At 39.4% G+C, this 22,889-nt stretch overlaps 2 protein-coding genes and 1 pseudogene across 8 annotated transcripts in view; 2 read left to right on the forward strand and 1 right to left on the reverse strand.

Annotated features, from left to right (window-relative positions):
- Positions 1–22,889, forward strand: part of Trim37 (tripartite motif containing 37) — a 260,965-nt gene that overhangs the window by 152,949 nt on the left and 85,127 nt on the right. Inside the window, exon 26 of one of the 7 annotated variants that reach the window (XM_071603110.1) lies at positions 13,270–13,583. The exons of 5 other annotated variants lie outside the window; for them this stretch is intronic. In XM_071603110.1, coding sequence (XP_071459211.1) covers positions 13,270–13,274 — 5 coding nt within the window. In that variant the 3' untranslated portion in view covers positions 13,275–13,583. Of the gene's footprint in view, positions 1–13,269; positions 13,584–22,889 lie in introns of those variants that run through there. One more of the 7 variants, XM_071603117.1, reaches the window with a different exon arrangement.
- The window catches only part of Ppm1e (protein phosphatase, Mg2+/Mn2+ dependent 1E), a 143,469-nt gene that overhangs the window by 36,765 nt on the left and 83,815 nt on the right, over positions 1–22,889 (reverse strand). The gene's annotated exons all lie outside the window — the stretch shown is intronic.
- LOC114104235 (protein KTI12 homolog) lies at positions 3,975–4,900 on the forward strand (annotated as a pseudogene).

Raw genomic sequence — 22,889 nt, forward strand, 5'->3', positions numbered from 1 at the left:
AAGAAAAAGAAACTGCCAGACCCTTTTCCAAATTGACTGTACCATTTGTATATGCTTGAGAATACTGGTTGTTCCACATATTCACCAGTATTTGGTATTGTTGGTCATTTTTAGTTTTAGCAATTCTGGTGAGTGTAGACTAGTATCTTGATGTGATCTTAATTTGATCATTTTAAGAAATGAGAGAACTGGTAGTAAGTCTAGAGTCCTTGCCTAGCATGCATGAAGTCCTAGATTTAATCCCTAGGGGCTATAGGGTAGACACACAAAAACAAAAATCAAATAGTCCTGATAATAGTATAAGAATGCTTTTACTCTGAATAGTAAATTTTTCCATAGTGAGAAGGTTTCTTGTTTTTGGTATTATCTACCAGACAAATCAATTCTACTTTAAAAATAAAACACACTTTTAAGCAACAATCTTTTTTTTCCTGTATTTTATGGACACGGTCATATAAATTTGATATTTCTAGTAGGCAGAAAATAACTATCACATACTAATACTAATAAACAATACCCTAATAATATGAAGTTTAAATCAGAAATATTCATGTATATTTGTTTGTTTTAGTACTTGGGATTAAACTCAGGAGCACTTTACCACTGACCTTACCCGCCCCCACCCCCCCCCACCCCCGCCGCCCTTTTTATTTATTTATTTTTTTTGTTTGGAGACAGTATCTCACTAAATTGCTGAGGCTAGCCTTGAATTTGCAATCCTCCTGCCTCAGCCTGTGAGTTGCTGGATTTAAAGGTATGCATCTTATGCCCAGCTTATGCTAAAATGGTGGAAGATAGAATAGATGATATCAAAACAAATTCAGGTAGTCATATTTGGGGAAAATCTGATATTAAGAAAAATGTTAGCTAATTGTACTTACCAATAGCAACATACATCAACAAATGTCACAGAATTGTAAATCTGTATAACACATTAAATAAGCAGATTATCATAGGATTTATGGAGAAGACTCCAGACATAATAGAAACTAAAAAATATGTACACCTAAAATTGTTCCACCAAAAGATATACTGTTTTCATCAGTGTGGTCTTACTCTCATACTTAATATGAACTTCCTATAAAAAAGAATGGCCCCTAAATTTTTTTTTCATATACACATGGGCTATATTTTTCAAGAAAGTTATATTCATGGTAAGTCAATAGAAAAGGCCCCAAATCACCTTCAGGAATTTCAACTTTTATTTACTTAGCACAGCAAACACTGCCATATTAGCTTAAAAATAAAAACTTAGGCCCCAGAAAAGTTTTAACTAAAAAATGTATTCCTAGTCACGCATAATGGCACATACCTGTAATTGTAGTGACTCAAGAGACTAAGGCAGGAGATCCCAAATTTAAGGACAGCAACTAAGTAAGACCCTATCTCAAAATTTAAAAAAAAAAAAAATTAAAAAGTGTTGGAGATGCAGCACAGTGGTAAAGTGCCCTTGGGTTCAATCCACATACTAAAAAAAAAAAAAAAAAAAAGGAAAGAAAGAAAAAAGAATATATTACTCTATTATAGTTGAATTGTATCCCCTCAAAAATTTTAAATGATGCCCTACATGCTAGTAGCTCAAAATGTCAGAATGTCTTTAAAGAGGTATATAAATTAAAATTAGGTCACTGAATATTTGTGTCCCCTCAAAGGTTCTTGTGTAGAGAACTTGGTTCCCAGGCTAGTAGTATTGGAAAATGGTGTGGTCTAAAGGGAGGTCCTTAGGTCATGGTGGAATGCCCTTGAAAGGCACTATAGAGCTCCTAGCCCTCTCTGCTTCCTGGCTCAAGATGTAACTGCTTGTTCCAACACACTCCCACCATTGACACCTACCATTCACTATTAGGACTTCATCAGAAAATGAGCTGATGCAAGTGTCATGCCCTTGAACCTCCAAAACTGTGAGCTAAATAAACCTCTCCTCTTTATATAGTGCACTGCTTCTGTTATTTCATTGTAGTTACACCTCAGAAGAAGAAAATTCTATGACACCTTGATCCAGATTTATAGTTTATACAATTATGAGAAAATAAATGTTATTTTATGGTACTTTGTTATAACTGCCCTAACAAACTAATATTGTAAAATAATAAATGTATAGGTTATTTATACTAAAAATATGGTATGTATTTATCAAAAATTTTTCTTTGTTCCGGACTAATTTCTTTAGCGTCTTGGCCTTCACTCATTTTAATGGCAGTTCTACTAGGAATTTAATATGATGCCAGGTATGGTGGCAAATGCCTATAAACTTAGCAACTCTGGAGGCTGAGGCAGGAAGATAGACTCAGCAACTTAGTGAAATCCTAAATCAAAATTAAAAAAAAAAAAAGTAAAGTTTGGGGGTGTAAACTTGGTAAGAGCAACCCTGGGGGTTCACTCAAAAAAAAAAAAAAGGAAATCAATGTGAAGGCAAGAACTATTCACAATTCTAAAGTACTGACCTAAGACTCAAGCAAACATGTCTTTTAATCAAACCATACTTCATTCATCCATCCACGAAGTATGGAATTACACTACTCTCATCATTCCTGTCCATTATCGCTGTATCTATGTTCTACACATTGAACTTTTGCTACTAATCAAACTATAAAATGATTTTTCAAAGTATAACCTTGATAAATGAGGTATGTGAGAGACTTCTAAAGATAGATAAACATCACACAATGTTAAACCAAGAATTAAATTAATTTATTTGAGGTGCTGCTGTTATAGTAACAAAGGCACCTGATGTATCTATTTTGGGGAAGCTGAGAACAGTGAAGAAACTGCATCAAAAGACTGCATAATTTTTTTTAAAAGATAGCCACAGAAGGTGAAAAGACTGAAAATGCTGTTTAGCTAAGTTTAAAAGTCAGTAATACATTTTCTACAATGTAAAAATGAATATATTTAAAAGCAAAACTATTTATTACAAGTACATATTCTGACAGATCTCAATAAAGTTAATAAAACTAAACTGTGAATTAAAAAGAAACAGTCTCTGAAATTAATATCAGTCAACACATTTTTTTAAATCAAGAATTTTGTTTCTCATGTTATTAATAACTTGTTTTAAGTATACATTTATTTTATATGAGCTTATGCAATTTGCCTATAGTTAATTCAATTAGAAAAATGAGATTATTTTAATTAATGCAAACATATTAGATCTGAAGTTGTAGAAACTGTCATAAGATGGTAATTTTTTTTTAAACCAGCTTGTCCTAAAATCTCAAGCTACTCTTCAATTAAATAGAAATGATAGTTTGTCAGAAGGTGAACACACATATACAAAATAATCTGGCAGCACCACACAATTAATTGGTGTGATTTCTAAGGGTATTATGTTAACTATGCTTTTTTATTATAGCCACACATATACAAACACATGTTTTAAATTATCCAAGTAACAAGCATATAGTTAAACACCAAAAAATAGAAAACAGGGGTTTTGTGTAGAGAACTTGGTTCCCAGGCTAGTAGTATTGGACAGTGCACACCTGTAGTCCCAGCAATTTGGGAGTCTGAGGCAGGAGGATCTCCAGTTCCAGGCCAGCGTTGGCAAATTAGCAAGGTCCTGTCTCAAAATATAAAAGGACTAGGAACTGGACACCATGGTGCATGCCTATAATCCCAGCAACTTGGGAGGCTGGGGCAGGAGGATCAAGAGTTCAAAGCCAACCTCAGCAACATAACAAGGTGCTAGGCAACTCAGCGAGACCCTGTCTCTAAATTAAAAGTATAAAAAAGGGCTGGCATGTGGTTCCTCCTGGCTTCATATACTGTTGATGAGAATGTAAATTAATGAAATAATTTTGAAGAGAAATTTGATATATCTAATACTTTGTAAATACTCTTATCTTTCAACATTGAAATTTATCCTATTTATGTATTTTATATAATAAAAGTATTCCCAAATATAAATTTAAAGATTTCATTGCAACAACAAAACAGAAATAATCTAAATGTCAATAGGGCACTGGTTAAATATAATGGGATACAATTCAGCCACTAAAAATAATGACAGTTCCGTGCCAGGCGCTGAGGACGCCACAGTGTACCGCGATTCTGCTGGTGAGAAGGCTTTGCGTCGGGCCCTGTGGGCGTCTGTGGACCGACACCAGAGTTGCCACAACGTCTTCATCGTGGACTCCCCTAACTACATCAAAGCTTCCGCTACGAGCTCTATTGCTTAGCGCAGGAAGCGGGCACACTGCTTTGCCTGATTTATTGCTTAAGGCCAGTTGGTGTGAGGACCTCAGGTGACCGGTGGGGAGAAGAACCGGCCCGAAGTCAGTGTGAGTTGGCGGCAGCGTGCTGAGGAGGGCGGGAAATCTGAGGCTGCAGGCAACAGAGCTCTCCACCAACTGGCTTCCATAGTAAAAGGAAGAGCAGGGGTGAGGTACCTAGGGAACTGGAGCTGCAATGATTCAGGAGTCCGAGAAATCTGTGGAGCATGTGTCCAGAGCCTTTTGCCCTCCCGAACAAAACTGAGGCTCTAACACTGCGCTTTGAGACTCCCAACCCTCCGAGAACCGTTAGGATCAACCTTTGTTTACCGTGGTGGGCTTAGAAGAGGCATTACCTCTGGCAGAGATCCAGGCTCCCCCGCCACATCGGTCTACACAATCCCAGCCCCTTGCCTCCCGCAGGCAGCTTTTTACACCAGTTGGATCAAGTCACAAGCCAGGTGTTGGCCAGGCTGATGGAAGCACACAAGAGCGCTGTGCCTGGGAACTTAGTAACAACACTTGCAGGCACTACAGAGCACCTAAGGTTCACTAGGACTTTGACGGTGGCAGAACTGAGCCGCCTCCATCGCCAGTTTATTTCCTACGCTAAAATGTATCCCAACAATGAGAACCTGCATCACCTGGCCAATATGTTTATTCAGCATCTGGGTCAGAGCTTGCACTAATCAGAGCGGTAGGGGGAATCCATGGCTTCCACTGCACTTTTATTTCCTAGGTCTGCAGAAAGAGTTGATGTATTGCTGGAGCTGCTGAATTGGACTGATTTGTTCACACTTTCCTGACTGCCTCTGTGCCAGGCCCTAAGTCTACAATGTAAGTTTGAGACTAGAGAGAATAGGGGACTAGCCTGGAGGATCCTGGCAAATTTCTCCAGAGGAGAGAGCTCAAGTGGACAGGGATTGCTTAGATTGGATTCTACTTAATATATCACACACCATTGATTTTCCTCATCTGAACAGTGGGTGAAGAGACTGAATGGATAAGAATGGTTTTTAAACTGTTGTGAACAGAATCTGAAGATGACACAGTACTGCCATTCCTCAGTATTTATCCAAAAGAACTAAAGTCAGCATACTATAGTAATACATGCATAACTATGTTTACAGTAGTGTGATTCACAATAGCCAAGTTATGAAAGCAGCCTGGGTGCCCTTCAACGGATGAGTAGCTAGCAAAAATGTGCTATGCATATACGATGGAGTTTAATGCAGCCATGAAGAGGAACAAAATTGTGTCATTTGCAGGTAAATGGATAGAACAGGAGAACATCATGCTAAATGAAATAAGCCAGACTTAGAAAGTCAACGGTGGTATGTTTTCTCCCATATGTAGAAGATTAAAAGGGGGGCCCAGGAAACTGGGTTATGGCTCAGTGGTAGAATGCTTGCGTACCATGTATGAGGCCCTGGGTTCGATCCTCAGCACCATATACAAATATTTGTGTCCATTTACAACTTTAAAAAAAAGTATTTTAAAAAAGGGGGTGGTTTCAAAAAGATAGAAGAGAGAGCAGTAGAGAATAAGGATGCTGAGGGTGAAAGGGAAGAAGGAAGGAACTTGCATGTGTGAGTGCCTTTTGTCTTGTTTTGCTGCCTCTTCTCCTTTAAAAATTTTACTAGCCTTCAGAGATTTTTGAAAATGGAAATTTTAAAACTTAAATTTCTTCTATCTGCCTTCAAAGCTGGCTTTAATAAAACCTATTTTCCTACCTATTGGACTCTGAATATTTCTGGAGCAGTGAGTGGAACAGCCTAATCTCTTCTACCTACCAAGCAGTACTGATACCTTCAGGTAACAACAGCCATCAATTTTTACTCTTCCACCAGGTTTCCTACTTGTTCTTCAATGTCACAGTTCACTCATGATTCTCCTTCTTCTCTTTCACACAATGACTAATCCTACCCATTATTTTCTAAGAGCCATAAACCTTAAGACATTTCTCCCCTTTTAAATTTAAGCCTAAATTAACCTGTTCAGATACTCTGAATCAAATCATTCTGAAAATTAGGATTCTAGATTATAACTCTGTTCCAAAGATATCAACCTCTTAGTTTACTTAAAAATTTTAGACCTCATAAATGTAGTTCCTAAAAACAATCCCTTTTCTAGACTTAGATTTGGGGATTCAAGAAGCAAAGATAATGGCTAAATCTATATCTTTAAATGCATCTGAATAATTGTTCTCATTCAGTATTTTCAAAACCTGTATTTTAAAAGTACATACTGCAGTCAAAAGCTATTTTAGGGGGAAAAAGCTATTTTACGGAGTTTATGGTAGGTAGAGATCATAAGTTAACCATTAAAAGAATTAGAATTGAGGGGCTGAGGCTTCTGCTCAGTGACAGAGCACTTGCCTAGCATGTATGGGGCATTGGGTTTGATCCTTAACACCATATAAAAATAAACAAAAAAAGGCTTCTGTCCATCTACAACTATAAAAAAAAAAATTTAAGAAAGAATCAGAATTGAGACAGTATAGCATTATATCTAGGCTTATATAAAACAGGATTTTTTTTCTACTTGAGATAAGTTCCAGTAATCTAAGAATTCTCTAAGTGATACAGGAATTCTACTGGTTAAATAGTTCAGTTTTTAAATAAGCCTTAAATATACACCAAATCTCCAAAACAGTTGGCAGCTTCAGAAAAACTTAATTACCATCTTGTTATTTTAACTATCCAAGGAAACCAATCCAGTAACTACCATGGTACTTATTACCTGCTGTGAGCACAGTCAAGTGGATTCCCCACTGTTAGATTCAGAAAAATAAACAAGAAGAAGAAGAAAAGAAATAGGAATGCAGATAGGGGAAGTAACAAAAAATAGCAAGCAGGGACAAAATGAGAATCTCAAGTCTGGCTTTTGATACTGAGAAAGAAATTATTTTCAGGAATTCTATGGAAAATATCTAGGAAAATACTTTCATTCATTGTGGTAAAATGAAATTCAAACTAGGATTGGACAATTTATTGCAATTTTCTGTAAATGCTATTTCATGGGAACCAGAGAATAAAATTACATTTTGATTGTGAAAAGACTGATGGGGTCAGTAAATGAGAAATAACAAATAATGGGTCCTAAAACATTTTTTATGCAGGAAAAATTACAACAGGAACAAAATGTGTATTGTCATAACGAGAAGAAGAAATAGATGATAGAAGACACTATAGCAAGATTCACAATCATTTTACTTTCTAGCTATAGCTTTCCTCTGAATTCATCATAAAATTGATCCTGTGCTGGTTAGGTTAAATCAAGAATAGTAGCATCAAGCTGCCTAAATCTGATTACAGAGACCTATTATCTATTTCAAAATGGGTTTTGAAAGATATCTCCTTAAAGGAAATGCTGAATTATAAACTTAACCACAGCAACACATCTGGGCATTGCCTTAGGAAAAACTGTCACAGAGTAGAAATAGAAAAAATAGGAGAATATATGCTATTTTTAAAAGTGCTATAATCCTTCAGCTGGGAAAGCAAACAAACAAATAGATAGCAAACAGCACAACAATTATAATAGTAATGAACTCTAGGCCTCACCAGAAAAAAAAGTCAACACATTAGGAGGTGTAGTTTTTGATTTCCAATGAAAAAGACAGTTTTTACAATTACTGAAAGAATCTCTGTTAACTAGTTAAGTAGTGGTGTGTAAAAATATATTTGTATGGTAATTGATATTTATGACGGGTCTCTTCACAGATGTTATTTCAGTTAGCCTTATCAAATCCTATGAAGTAGATATGGAACTCATCTAGACAACTTTGAATGTGCAGGTTAGAATTCTCTCCATAGCATCCCTAACATCTGATTAGTTAGCTTCCATTATAATTTCTTTAGTGACAGAGAACTGTAAGTAAAGGCTTATCAAGAATGATCAAGGAGGGCTGAGGCTATTGCTCAGTGGTAAAGTGCTTGACTTGCATGTGTGAGGCACTGGGTTCAATCCTCAGCACCACATAAAAATAAATAAAGATACTGTGTGTTCATCTACAACTAAATAAATATTTAAAAAGAAAAAAAAGAATGATCAAGGGGCTGGGCTTGTGGCTCAGTGGTGCCTAGCATGGGTGAGGCACTGGGTTCCATCATAAGCACCACATAAAAATAAAATGAATGTATTGTGTCCACCTTCAACTAAAAAATAAATACTAGAAAAAGAAGAATGATCAAGGCTTAAGTGATTAAATAGGACCAGAAAGAAATTGAAATAAACAGGATTAGGAAAACAGAGCAATAGAAAACTCTGCCTTTATTGGCTATTATGTTGTTTACTGAAAATTTATTGTGTGCTAGACATTGTCTTTATTTATATGATCTTTTTAAAATCTTATAATACTGATAAGACCAGTTCACAACTGCTTAATTACTGGGAATATTTTCCTTAAAAGATCTGGAAAAAAAATACTTTCAACAATCTCTTAAGAATAAGGGGGTGTTGCTCAGTGGCAGGGCACTTGCCTGGCATGCATGGGGCCCTAGGGAACCCCAGTACCAAATTAATTAATTAATTTGTTTATTAATTAAATAAAAACTACATAAATGGAGAACCTCTGTGAATACATGTTGATTAACAGGCACAGCTAAAGATAAGGTATGAGATTAATACCATTTTTTTTAAAGAGAGAGAGAATTTTTTTAATATTTATTTTTTAGTTATCGGTGGACACATCTTTGTTTGTATGTGGTGCTGAGGATCGAACCCAGGCCACACGCATGCCAGGAGAGCGCGCTACCGCTTGAGCCACATCCCCAGCCCTAGATTAATACCATTTTATAAGTGAGAAAATTGAGTTAAAGGATTAGCCCTGGTTACATCTAGTAAGTAATGGGGCAGAACCTGGAACACAGATATTCAATCAACTAATCCAATATTAATTCCAGTCCACATTGCAAAGGAGTAAGCTACAGTGCATTTTAAGAGATAAACAAGCGGGAAAAAAACCCTTAAATTTGCAAAAACAAACAAACAAACAAAAAACGGGGATATAATAAAGTCTTTGATCATTACAATTACTGATATGATATACTTATGGGTTATTACAAAAACAGGCACAAATAGCCAAAGCCAGCCCCCACTTACTTCTTGTCCTTTCCCTCACTCTCCCATAAGGACACCTCAGAATGACAAGAATTTGGTACTAAGTTGTGAATAATTGTGGAAGTTAAGGAGAAATATCAAAAATCTAGATTTAAATGAACTCTGGCAAGGTGTGGTGGTACATACCTGTAATCCCAGTGACTCAGGAGGATCACAGTTTAAAGTCAGCCTCAACAATTTAGCAAAGCCCTAAGCAATTTAATGAAACCCTGTCTCAAAAATTTAAAACGGCTGGGGATGCAGCTCAGTCATTAAGCACCTCTGGGTTCAATCCCTGGTACCAATAAAAATAAAAGTAAATTAACATAGGTTATATGTAGTTTTTAGTGAGTTCAGTCTATGGAAAATAGGAGTGGGTAAATAAAGCTTTTGTTGAGACTCAATATAAAAAAACAAACAAAAAAATACAGCATCAAAAGTATGGTGCTTTGGCATGCTGAGTTCTTTGAACTGAAAGGACTCAGAAGCAATATCTGACTTTTTCCTGCCCTCCTGTCTCTCTCCTCTCTTCTCCCCTATCCCTTGCAACAGAGTCATAAAAGCCAGAAATCCTCTTCCCCAAAGTGGGTCATAGAAACTAGAATTCCTCTTTCCCAGAGCAAACCATAAAACCTAGAAACGTCACTCTCTTTTAAGGGTCTTGAAGACCCTTATTCCAGAGGGGTTCTGCCCCACACTCAAGAGAAAGAAATGCTACATAGGGAAGCTAAGAAGATTCTGGACTGAGCCCAGCGCAGTGTCGCATGCTTGTAATCCGGGAGGCTGAGGCACGAGGATTGAAGGTTAGAAGTCAGCTTCAGCAACTAGGTGAGGCTGTAAGCAACCTAGTGAGACCCTGTCTCAAAATAAAAAATAAAGTGGGCTGGGGATGTGGCTCTGGTAAGTGCCCTTAGGTTCAATCCCTGGTATCAAAATTCTGGATTGGGCTTTCCCCACTCAATATATGTGACCTTTAGATCAGATGCTTTTGTGTAATCATGTAACCAGCAGCTAAGACAAGGGAACCTGCCTGGATCCTGATTCAGCCACCTGTCTGCAGAAGGAATAGGCAAATAATGGAAAAAGGAAAAAATACATTCTATGCAGTTCGATTAAACTGAGGAAAATCAGCTGGGTTGCTTCTCTATTTGTCCCAATTTATAGAATCTTTTCAACTCATCATATCATATCAATATGACATCACTGGTGATATTAACCTTGATCATTTAGTTAGGGTAGAGTTTTTCAGGCGTCTCTAAATTCTTTTCTTTAGAAGTGAGTCAGTCCAAACTCAAAGCTGGAAATGGGGGTTAACCCTACCTCCAGGTGAAGGGTAGTTTACCTCTGTGGTATTCTTCCAAAAAGCCCCTAACATCAGTCTAGTCTTATGGAAAATATTATTGGATAAACTCATTCTATAAACCATCCAGCCAGGATTTCTCAAGACTGTCAAGCTTATTTAAAAAAAAATAAGGTTTCCTTATTTCCCAAGTATTTATTTTTTTAGGTGGACACAATATCTTTATTTCATTTTTATGTGGTGCTGAGAATCAAACCCAGTGCCTCATGCATGCTAGGCTAGTGCTCTACCACTGAGCCACATCCCCAGCCCCAGGAAACCTTATTTAAGAAAGCTGTCATAGACCACACAAGAACAAACATGTTGATTAAATGCAATGTGGTATCCTGGATTGGATCCTGGAACAGAAAATACATTTCTGCAAAAATTGATGAAACTCAAATTAAGTCTGGAATTTAGTAATAATAATTAATCAATTCTGGTTTCTTAGTTTTATCGTACTATGATAATATAAAATTTTAACATTAGGAGAAATAGTAAGAAGTAGATGAAAATATTAGCAGCTTTCCTGTAAATCTAAAATTACCTAGAACTAAAAAGTTAATTTTGGGAGCACTGGGGATATAGCTTAAGAGTAGATGATTATAAACTCATTTATTACCTTATAGGACATAGGGAAAAATTAACTTTTTCTATTCTCACACTCAATACTTCTGACATCAGATATGTAGAGCTTTTTTTCCACACATTAAACAATTCTACAGCAGACACCAACTAGGCATCCTATAATTTAATCAGTCTGATACTACCTGGGAGCACTGGATCCCACAGGTTAAGGGCTTGATGCCAATTACATCTGCCTCAGATGCCAATTACAAGTCCTAGGTTATAACTTGTAATTCTAACCAACCTGTTATGAACTGAGGGATCCCACTCTAACATGGGCTCCTTTAAAATTGTCCCTTGCTCTCTCTGAAGGAAAACCCAGTAATTGCCCTAACTCCTAACTACTGTTATTTCTTCTCCGAGCTAATCTCAAATTCTAGGAATAGTGAGTCCTGCCAGCAACCATCTCCTGATGGGAACTGAAAGTGGCCCCAAGCAGTAATAATTTCCCTGGTGCCAGAAGGACCACAACCAGACCTGAGATGATGATGAATCAGACCAGTTTCACAGACTGCTTGACTATGCATACTTCTTGCCCCCTTGTTCATCTCTTATATAATCTTGGAGCTACTGTAATTCAGAGGCACTGCTTAAATCATTTCACTGCTGCGCTTTCCAGTGAGGCCCACTGAAATAAATTACTTTTCTATTTTGCCACTTTTCTGTGCTGTTTGAAATCACCACAAGTGGCCATACCTGGTCTGCTGGGATCTCTCAGAGCCAGACCTGTCCAGTTCAGTCAGGTCTCCAGTAACACCAAGAGCCCTCTCTTTTGTTTGATGAATTTGCTAGAATGGCTTACAGAACTCAGGCTAACACTTTACCTACTATTGGCAATTATTCCAAAGGATTAAGTGAACAGCCAGATAAAGAAACATACGGAGTGAGATTTAGAATGATCCCCATCATAGGAGCCTCTGTCCCTGTGAAGTTACGCTGTGCTGACCTCTTAAAGAGGAGGTATTCTTGTTCACTAATTCCCAAACTCCCCAAACTCAGCCCATTTCTGGGGTTTTATCATTAATGACTGGCCAATGGCAATCAACTCAACCTTTACTCCTTTCCTCTTCCTGAAGGTAGGGAGAGAAATGGGGAAGGAATTGAATGTTCCAACCCTCTAATCACCAACACATCCATTCTAAAGCTATCCAGGAACCCCCAGCCATCAGTCAACTCATTAGCATATAGAACTACACTTATCACTTTGGAAATACCAAGAGTTTTAGGAGGTATATGCCAGAAAATGGGGAGAAGACCAAAAGTATTATGTCTTATTAAAATTCACAATATTACATTGACTATAACAGGGACTAAGAGAGGCTACCTTTTGTTGAGAGCCACAGCCGAAGGGGCCCCAGCAAACTTCCAGCTGCCGGCTGATGATTGGCTCACAGCAGCCCCAGCAACATCTAGCTGATTGGCTCCTCTGCCATGATGCTCATTGGGCTGTTTCCCTGCCCTTTCAGACCACGGAGCTGCTCATTGGGGGACTTTTTTGGCTCCGCCCACGTGCCCAGCCAATCAGCCTCAAGAGCAGGAGGATTGGGGGAGGTGGAGAGAGGCTTGTGTTGGAGAGAGAGGCTTGTGGGAAGCCGGTGGTGGCAGTTGGGGCTCTGAGGGTTTTTTCCTGAGAGGCTGTTTTGTTTGGCGTGTGTGGTTCTAAAAATAAAGTTAGTTTCTTTTGACAAGTGGTTCCTGATTGTGCCCAGCCAGACTGCGGCATTTGGTGGCCCGTACGGGGAACGAACCCGCGACCTTTTTGAAAGGCAGCTCTTTCTTGGGCATGTAGATGCCCAATTTGTAACTAAAAGTAGGATAAAGCTTGGCATCTCTGCCTTCATTTTGTATTTGTCTCCTGTTTCCTTAAACTTCCTGACCTGCTCAGCATTACACATAGGCACATTAATCATTTAAGGAGTATTCATCTAAAAATTGGTATTACAAGTCTTATTAACCCTAAATTTATCTTACCTCTATTTCCCCTTTAAGACTGAAGCAAGATTTTATCTGGAGTGGGGCCTGAAATTCTCCAGAGCAGAAACCTGCAAGCAATCACCCCACAATGAGATTGCTCCCCTAAGCAGGCACAATCATCTCATAAGAACCAAGTTGCCCTCTTCTGGGATCTCAAGTCTGATAGAAAAACATCCTGAGCAACAAATGGAAATTGTCCCGTCAAATAATAAGGACTTCTTCAGAGCCTCCTCCCAGAACCAGAACTGAGATAATAATCAACCGGAACACAGTTTGGCTGCTCTTTATGCATCTCTCTTGCCCTCATCTAACCATAAAGTTCATGTTAACACCATAGGACAAGGATAAGAAAAAAAGGGTCATTTTGATTAAAGTTCCTTTCCTGCTTTCCACTATTACTTTTCTTTCTTTCTTTCTTTAGGGGTATTCTACCATTGAGCTATACCCTAGCCCCCCCACCCCTTTTTTGAGATAGGGCCTTGTTAAGTTGCAAAAGCTAGCAGAAACTTGAGAACCTCCTGCCTTAGCCTATCAAGTGGCTGGCTGGGATTACAGGTATGCACCACTGAGCCCAGCTTCACCATTACTTTTGGGTTTTTGGGGGGTTTTTTTGGAGGTGGGATATCAGGGATTGAACCCAGAGCCACATCTCCCCAACCCTTTTTAATTTTTGAGACAGAGTCTTGCTAAGTTGCTTAGGACCTGACTAAATTGCTGCAGGCTGGCTTTAAACTTGCAATCCTCCTGTCTCGCCTCCTGAGCCACTGGGTTACAAGGTGTGTACCACTGCACTCAGCTCTACCATTACCTTTTCTATTTGTTTTTTGGGGAGAGTTGCCAGACCTGGTTTGTTGAAATCTCTAGAGTCAGGCCTTAGGGTCTAGGACTGTGCACTGACATGACCATCTCCTATAATTAGCCACACTGGTCTCTAGTCCCCATGCATCCTATTATGCTCTTACCTCAGGCCCTTTACATACACTTTGCCTCATTTTCTATGCCTCAAACGAATTTTCTTCAGATAGTTATTTGATTGGTACACTCACTTCCTTCAAGTCTCTGCTCAAATGTAACACCGTGAAGAATTTTCTGCAAATAATGGTGGTACACCTGTAATCCCAACTACTTAGGAGGCTGAGGCAGGAAAATTGCAAGTTGAAGCTAGCCTGAGCAATATGTCAAGGCCCTGACACAAAAGAAAAAATAAAAAGGGCTGGGGATGGCAATTAAGTAATAATCCCTGATAACTTCACTACAGATAACACCTCTGTCTACAAGTCACCCCCTTGGACCATCTATGACTTCACCTTTCCCCACATCTTAAACCCATACATACCCCTAAGCCCTATCCTTGAGGAGGCAGATTTGAGTCTGGAGCTCCTCCTCCTCATGTTTGACTCCCTTATAAATAAATTCTTTCTTTTTTGCAAACTTGTTACTTCAGTTGAATTTGTATACTATGAGGCCATGCAAAACATTCCTGGTTCAATAATACCCTCCACAGGAATTCAGTCAGTTTTGCTCACTGCTTTATCTCCAGCACCTAAAATGGCACCTAGTATACAACAGGCACTTAGTGGGGATCAGAAAACTATACCCAAAATAGCCACTTTGAACTTCAAACAGAGAGCACCTGGGAAGCAGAAAATGCAGAAAAGGACTTTCTCTTAAGTTTCTCTTATCTACTTAAAGACCTGATCTGCCAAGAGGAATATAATTTCCTTCAATACTCTGATTGAAATTTGATTTACCAAGGAAGATCAAACTCACATCACAAAGTAAGAGAATGAAAATCAAACACTACAACCAGAACCCAGAGGAACTTTGTCTCTAGATCACTGTCTGTTATTCAGGCCACTAATTTCCCCCCAAAATCATTTATTACTCCTCTGAAGTTATGCATTCACCTCACTTCTCTCTTTTATAAGGGTATTTAAGACCTCAATCATCTGGCACTTCTATGTGTTTCATACTTTATATGACTCCATGCACATGAGCATATTAATAAATTCTTATGCCTTTTTTTCTCCTGTGTATCTATTGTCAGTTTGTTTCAACAAACTCAATAACTAAACCTTCAAAGGGAAAGTTGTAACTTCTCCACACATTCAATAAGTATTTCTTACCAGGTGTGGTGGTGCATGCCTGTAATCCCAGCAACTCAGGAAGCTGAGTTCAAGGACAGTCTCAGCAATTTGGCAAGACCCTCAGCAATTTAGCAAGACCCTGTTTCAAAATAAAAAGGACTAGCTTTGTAGCTCAGTGGTAAAGTACTTGTGGGTTCGATCCCTAGTACCACAAAAATAAATAATTCAAGAAGAAATATGCAGAGATAAAACAACAGAGTTCTAAATAACAAATGGATCAAAGAAAACTTAAATAAAATTTAAAAACATTTGAAGTAAATGAAAATGAAAACACAACTTATCAAAATTTGATTTTAAAAAAGCAATGCTTAAAAGGTTAATATTAAATGTATACACTAGAAAAGAAGAAATACCTAAAATCAATAATCCAAGCTTCCACATTAGGAAGCTAGAAAATTATAATCAAAGTAAACCAAGGAGGTTTGAGATGTACCTCAGTGGCAAATGTATGCCTCGCATGCACAAAGACCTGGGTTTGATCCCCAGTTCCAAAAAAGACAAAAAAAAAAAAAAGAATCCCCAAGAAATAATGAAGATTAGTAATAAAATTGAAAACAAGAAATCAATAGAGAAAAGCCAATAAAACTAAAACATTTCTTTGAAAAGATCAACAATATCAAAGAGCCTCTAACCTAGTGAAGAAAAGGAAAGAAAAGCCAGGCGCGGTGGCACACACCTGTAATCCCAGCTGCTCAAGAGGCTGAGGCAGGAGGATCACAAGTTCAAAGCTAGCCTCAGCAAATTAGTGAGGCCTTGAGCATCTTAGCAAGACCCTGTCTCAAAAAAAAAAAAAAAAAAAAAAAGTGCTGGGGGTGTGGCTTAGTGCTCCTGGGTTCAATCTCCAGAACAAAAACATAAAAAAGTAAAGAAAATACAAATTACTAACATGGAATAAAAGAGGAGACATTAGTAGATATTCCAGACCTTATAAGCCTAATAAAAGGAATAGTATGAACAACTCTGCCCACAAATTAGATGAAATGGATCAATCCTTTGAAAAGTACAATCACCCAAAGTTCACAGAGGAAAAAATAAACTATCTGAATAAGCATATATCTATTAAAGAAGTTGAACTGATAATACCTAACCTTCCAAAACAAAAAGCACCAGGCTGAGATTGATGTAATGCCCCAGTAAACCTAACATTTAAGGAAGAAATTATACTAATTCTCTACAGAATGTAAAGCGGAAGGAACACTTCCTAACTCATTCTATAAAGAAACAGTCCCCTAATGCCAAAACCAGACAAGACAACTATAGACCCATATGTCTCATAAACACAGATGCAGAATTTCTCAATAAAATAAAAAAATAAAAAGTGCTGGGATGTGGCTCAGTGGTTAAGTGCCCCTGGATTTAATTCCTGGTACTCTCTCAAAAACAAAAAAAAACAAACAAAAAAATTTAGCAAATTGAATCCAACAATGTATAAAGAGAATTACATACCATGACAAGTGGGATTTACCCCAAGTATGCAAACTCATTCAACATTCAAATATCAACTTGGAGGGACTGAGGAAGTAGCTCAGTGGTAGAGCTCTTGCCTAGCATGCCAGAGGCCCTGGGTTCAACCCCCAGCACTGCCAGAGGAGAAAAAATTGATTTACCTAGGCTGTCACTTATATCAACAGCTAAAGAAAAATCACATTAATCATAGTGATAAAGAAAAAAGCACTTGACAAGATCCAATCTTCACTCATGAAAAAATTCTCAATAAACTAGAAATAGAGGGAAATTTTCTCAATTTGATAAGGAGTCTCTACCAAAAACCTATAATAATTTAAGGATGAAAAATCGTAAGTTTTCAAACTAAGATCAGAAACAAGTCAGGTGCAGTAGTGCACACCTGTAATCCCAATGACTCAGGAGGCTGAAGCAAGAGAATCATGAGTTCAAAGCCAGCCTCAGCAAGGATAAGACACTAAGCAACTCAGTGAAACCCTGTCTCTAAATAAAATACAAAAATAGGGCTGGGGGTGCTGGGGTGTGGCTCAATGGCAGAGTGCTTGTCAAGCATGTGTGAGGCACTGGGTTTGAATCTCAGCACTACATATAAATAAATAAATAAAAAGTCCATTGATAACTAAAAAAATTAAAAATTAAAAAAAATAGGGGCTGGGATTGTGGCTCTGCGGCAGAGCGCTCGCTTAGCATGTGCAAGGCACTGCGTTGATCCTCAGCACCACATAAAAATAAAATAAAATAAAGATATTGTGTCCAACTACAACTAAACAAATTAAAAAAAAAATAGAGGACTGGTCATGTAGCTCAGTGGTTGAGTGCCCCTGAGTTCAATCCCTGGTACAAAAAAAAAAAAAAAGATCAGGAACAAAGAAAAGAAAATTGGACAGGCTTGGGGATATAACTCAGTGGTAAAGCATTTGCTTAGCATGATCAAGGCTCTGGGTTTGATTGCTAGCAGAGCAAACAGCGACAACAAAATGTGTCAAAAATTTTAATAGTATAGTATGTTGTTAAACTGTAATGTTCAGTAGGTTAGGCATATTAAATGTATTTTCCACTTAACATTTTCAACTTATACTAGGTTTTAACTCCATCATAAATCAAGGAGTCTCTGTGTGCCTTCACTACAGGATCCAACAATGATTTGAAAATCCAAGTCCATGCAAAATCTGCACATGAATATTTTATCAGGTTATTCATGATTGCCAAAACCTGGAGGCAACCGAAGTATCATTTATTAGGTGCTATAATTTGGATTTATAATGTCTCCCAAAGTCCTATGTGTTGATGGCTTGGTCCCTAGAATGTCATGCTACTGGGAGAGAGTAGAACCTTCAGGAGTTGGGGCCTAATGGAAAGAAGTTAGATCACTGGGAGAATGTCCCTGAAAGGGATATAGGGACACTGGTCTTTCCCTACCCACTCTCTCTGCTTCTCAGCCACCATGAGGCTAAACAGACCTCTCTATCTTACATTCTTTCCATGATGTACTGTGCCAGCACAGGCCCAAAGCAAGAGGGCCAAGTTGCCATGATCTGAAATCTCTGAAGCTATAAGCCAAAATAAAACCTTTCCTCCTTTTAAGTAGATTATCTCAAGTTTTTTAATCACAGTAATAGAAAGCTAACATAATAGGTAAATGGAGAAATAAACTGTAGTACATCTAGACAATGGAATATTATTCAGTGCTAAAAAAGAAATAAGCAATCAAGCTAATTTGTTTAATATTATGAAGTAAAAGAAGCAATGTGAAAAGTCTATATACTGTATAATTCCAACTATGTGATATTCTGGAAAAAGGGAAAACAATAGAGATAGCAACAAAAACAACAAATAAAAAACAGTGGTTGCCAGGCATGATGGCACATGCCTATAATTGCAGCTGCTCAGGAAGTTCGAGGCCAGCCTGGACAACTTAGCAAGACAAATCTCAAAATAAAAAAGGACTGGGGATGTAGCTTGAATTGTGCCCACCCAGACTGCGGCATTTGGTGGCTCGCAAGGGGAATGACTGAGGTTAAGTGATAAGGTAAACTGCTCGCCCCTGAGGGCAGGGCGAGAGGATGGGTAGCCATTTTAAGATTCTTCTTTTGTTTTGCTTCACTATTGTTTTAAGTTGCCTGTCCCTGGAGATGTGCAAGATGGAAGAAAAACCGCTCACATCTGAGGAACAGATAGGGAGAAAGGACGGATGCACATTTCAGGAGGATAGAAAGGCTATAATGATTTTTTGTTGTTCCATTTTTATTTCATTCTGTCTCGGCTTTGTTTGGCGTTATCTTCTTGGGCTGTATTATAGTTATAGTAGAAAGATTCGAGTAAAAGAGAAGGTCTCTCAAGCTAGTCAGATAGAGGAAGAAAGCTTAGAGCAGAAAAAGCCATCAGGGGAAAAGTTACAACAGGAGACTGCTACTAACACCTTTCTATCACCAGAGGGTGTAAGTGTCCAACCAACAGGCCACCTCCATATGCTGGGAGGCCCCCAACCCCTGCAGTTGATAGTTGGGATCCTGAGACAGGATCTCAATTATTAACATGCCCTGTATTTGAGGCAGGAGGGCAGCGAATTCACCATGCTTTAAATTTCAAAACAGTGAAGCAGCTAAAGGAGGCTGTAACAACCTATGGTCCTCAAGCACCCTTCACTGTAAGCATGGTCGAATCCATTAACAACTTGAACATGACGCCAGCAGATTGGGCTAATATGTGTAAAGCTGTGCTAAATGGAGGACAATACCTGTTATGGAAGGTTGCAAATGAGGAATTTTGCAAGGAGACGGCTAGGTGAAATCCAGCAGCTGGTTATCCTCAGAGAAATCTAGATATGTTGTTAGGAAAGGGACCTTATGAGGATCAGCAGCAACAAATTGCATATGATCCTGGTGTATACACACAAATTGCTGCAGATGCGGTTAGGGCATGGAAGACATTACAAGGGCATGGAGGTTTACAAGGTCAATTATCTAAGGTAATACAAGGAGCTAATGAACCTTACGCTGAATTTGTAGATAGGCTTATTCAAACAGCTACCAGAGTTTTTGGGAATACAGAACAAGCAATGCCATTAATAAAACAACTGGCTTATGAGCAAGCGAATCGTTGGTGCAGAGAAGTCATTAGACCATGGAAACATGAAGATTTAAACACATATATTAAATTATGTAGAGACGTTAATGAACAAGGGCAAGTCGTGGCAGCTGCAGTAAAACAGGTTTTAGATGCCAGGCCAAGAACATGCTACAATTGTGAACAAACAGGACATTTTAAAAGGAATTGCCCCATAGGAGGAGGGTTTAACAAAACTAGGTATCAAAGGAGTAGAATACCAGGTATTTGCCCATGATGCCGTAGAGGGAGACATTGGGCTAATGAATGCCGTTCTCAAACCACCATAGAGGGTACTCCATTATCAAAAAACGAACAAGGACCAGGTGTTTATCCACGATATCGTGGAGAAAGGCATCAGGCTCCATTGCCAAAAAATGGACAGGGGGGGCCCAATGCTCCGGGGCCCCAAACCACAAATATACGGAGCACTGGAGGAACCCAGCAACCCCATCAGGGTAGTGCCCAGGACACATTGTCCATTAGATCCCTCATCAGACAAACTAGAGGGAGTGCAGGGTTGGACATCTGCGCCTCCCCCAGATCAGTACTAACTCCAGAGATGGGAGTTCAAATCATTCCCACAGGGGTAAAAGGACCTTTCCCAAAGGAACAGTAGGCTTATTATTGGGATGTAGCTCTTCTACTCTAAAAGGACTATGATAAGTCCTGGGGTAATTGATCCCGATTATGAAGGTGAAATAAAAATTATAGCCAGTTCTCCAAAGGGTATATCAGTAATTTCACCAGGAGATAGAATAGCACAGTTACTAATAATACCTAGCCTACATGATAAATTTTCCAGTCGTACTGTAGAAAGAGGTTCCAAGGGATTAGGCTCCACAGGTGTAGATTGGGCTATGCTTTCTTTAAATTTAGATTCTCGCCCCATGCTAAAACTAAATATTCAAGGACAAGAATTTAATGGGCTACTGGATACAGTTGCAGACCTTAGCATCATCTCTCGTTAAGAATGGCCAAAACATTGGCCATTACAACAAGCCACTCAAATGCTTCGAGGCCTAGGAGTGAAGACTAATCCCCATAGAAGTGCAATGGTATTAGATTGGAAGGATCCTGAAGGATCTGTATTGATATGCCACATGTATTGGATCATCTTCCCGTAAATTTATGGGGACGAGATGTCCTAGATCAATTAGGTTTGACATTAACAAATAACATCAACCAAAATGCACCCACTATTATGACTAGACAAGGTTTTAGGAAAGGAAAAAGATTAGAAAAACAAGAACAAGGTATAGCAGCACCAATACAAATAGATCAAGGAACGGACAGACATGAGTTGGATTTTCAGAAAGGGCCACTGAGACAATCAAAATTACTTGGAAATCAGAAAGACCAGTATGGGTTCCTCAGTGGCCCCTGACTAAAGAAAAGATACAAGCAGCCCATGACCTGGTCAAACAACAATTAGCGGAAGGACATATACAACCTTCTGTATCTCCCCATAATACATGGAGCAGAACCAAGAAAGGAAGCATTGGCCACGTCCACTCCAGTGAAGACAGCGTGCAAGTGACAGTCAGGACTCCTGATGTCCACCTTCCCCTTTGCAGGATGAGTTTTGGGGAGGTGAACATTTCACCTGGTGGGGGCCTCTCCAGGTGGGTGCAGCCTTCCATGCTAGGCACGGCCCTCAGTTAGGATTCTTATTGTGAGTGAGGAGTGAGGGGCTCAGGGTTCCTCAGCCTGACATTGGAGAACGATGATTCTTGGTGTGTGCAGGGGCCCACCCTGTGCTTGGTGGCCAGCTGCCAGCATGCCAGCCTCTGCCTGCTGATGCCAGTGACAACACTCCCCTGAGCTGCGACCACCAAAACTGCCTCCAGATGTTGCAGAATGTCTCCCAGAAGGAAAACTGTCCTCAGATGAGAATAATGTAGAGAAGAGGTGAGGAGGGAACTGGTGAGCAAGGTCACAGGTTGGGCCTTGGGGGTGACAGGACCAAACATGAGACAGACTGCGCCCTTCACTTCTGTTCCTCTCCAGGAAGCCTCCCCAAGCTGCCACGAGCACCTGGAGGCTCTTTCCTGTAACTCTGGACAGAAAGGAGCAGGATGGTCCCCTCCAAGTTCAGATCACACACTCAGAGGGAGGGTGTGGTCAGCCATTGCTAGGGCCTGTGCAGCTGCCTGTGTGGGAGGGTTCTGGGGGCTCTGATTGGCTCAAGTGGGCCAAGGAGGAAGTACAAGGGCTTCCTTCCTCCTTTCATCCATTCATTTCCTCACCTGTCAGTCACACACCTGGTGTCTTTCACCAGGCTGAGTGTCCAGGATGTAGAGATGAATGATGCCTTTTCTTCTGCTCTGAAAGGCTTACAGTGCAGTTTACTAAACACACAGGTAAAATTGGGACAAAGTGCTATTTTAGCTCATCAAAGGATTACAAGAAACTATTTCGGTGATTTGGAAAAAAAAAATGAAAGGGTCTCAAAATAGGAAATGAGAGCCCGTAGAGGGCCTCTGTTGAGAGCCACAGCCGAAGGGGCCCCAGCAAACTTCCAGCTGCCAGCTGATGATTGGCTCACAGCGGCCCCAGCAAAATTCTAGCTGCCAACTGATTGCTCCTCTGTGGTGATGCTCATTGGGGTGTTTCCCCAACCTTTCAGACCACGGAGCTGCTCATTGGGGGACTTTTTTGGCTCCGCCCATGCGACCCAGCCAATCAGCCTCAAGAGCAGGAGGAGTGGGGGAGGTTGAGAGGCTTCTGGGAAGCCTGTGGTGGCAGTTGGGCTCTGAAGGTTTTTCCTGAGGAGCTGTTTTGTTTGGAGTGTGTGGTTCTAAAAATAAAGTTCGTTTCTTTTGACAAGTGGCTCCTGAATTGTGCCCAGCCAGACTGCGGCAGTAGCTCAGTGGTAGAATTCTTTCTTAGCATGCACAAGGCCTGGGTATTATCCCT

This window comes from Marmota flaviventris, chromosome 17, assembly GCF_047511675.1.
Source record: "Marmota flaviventris isolate mMarFla1 chromosome 17, mMarFla1.hap1, whole genome shotgun sequence".
Classification (NCBI taxonomy): Eukaryota; Metazoa; Chordata; class Mammalia; order Rodentia; family Sciuridae; genus Marmota; species Marmota flaviventris.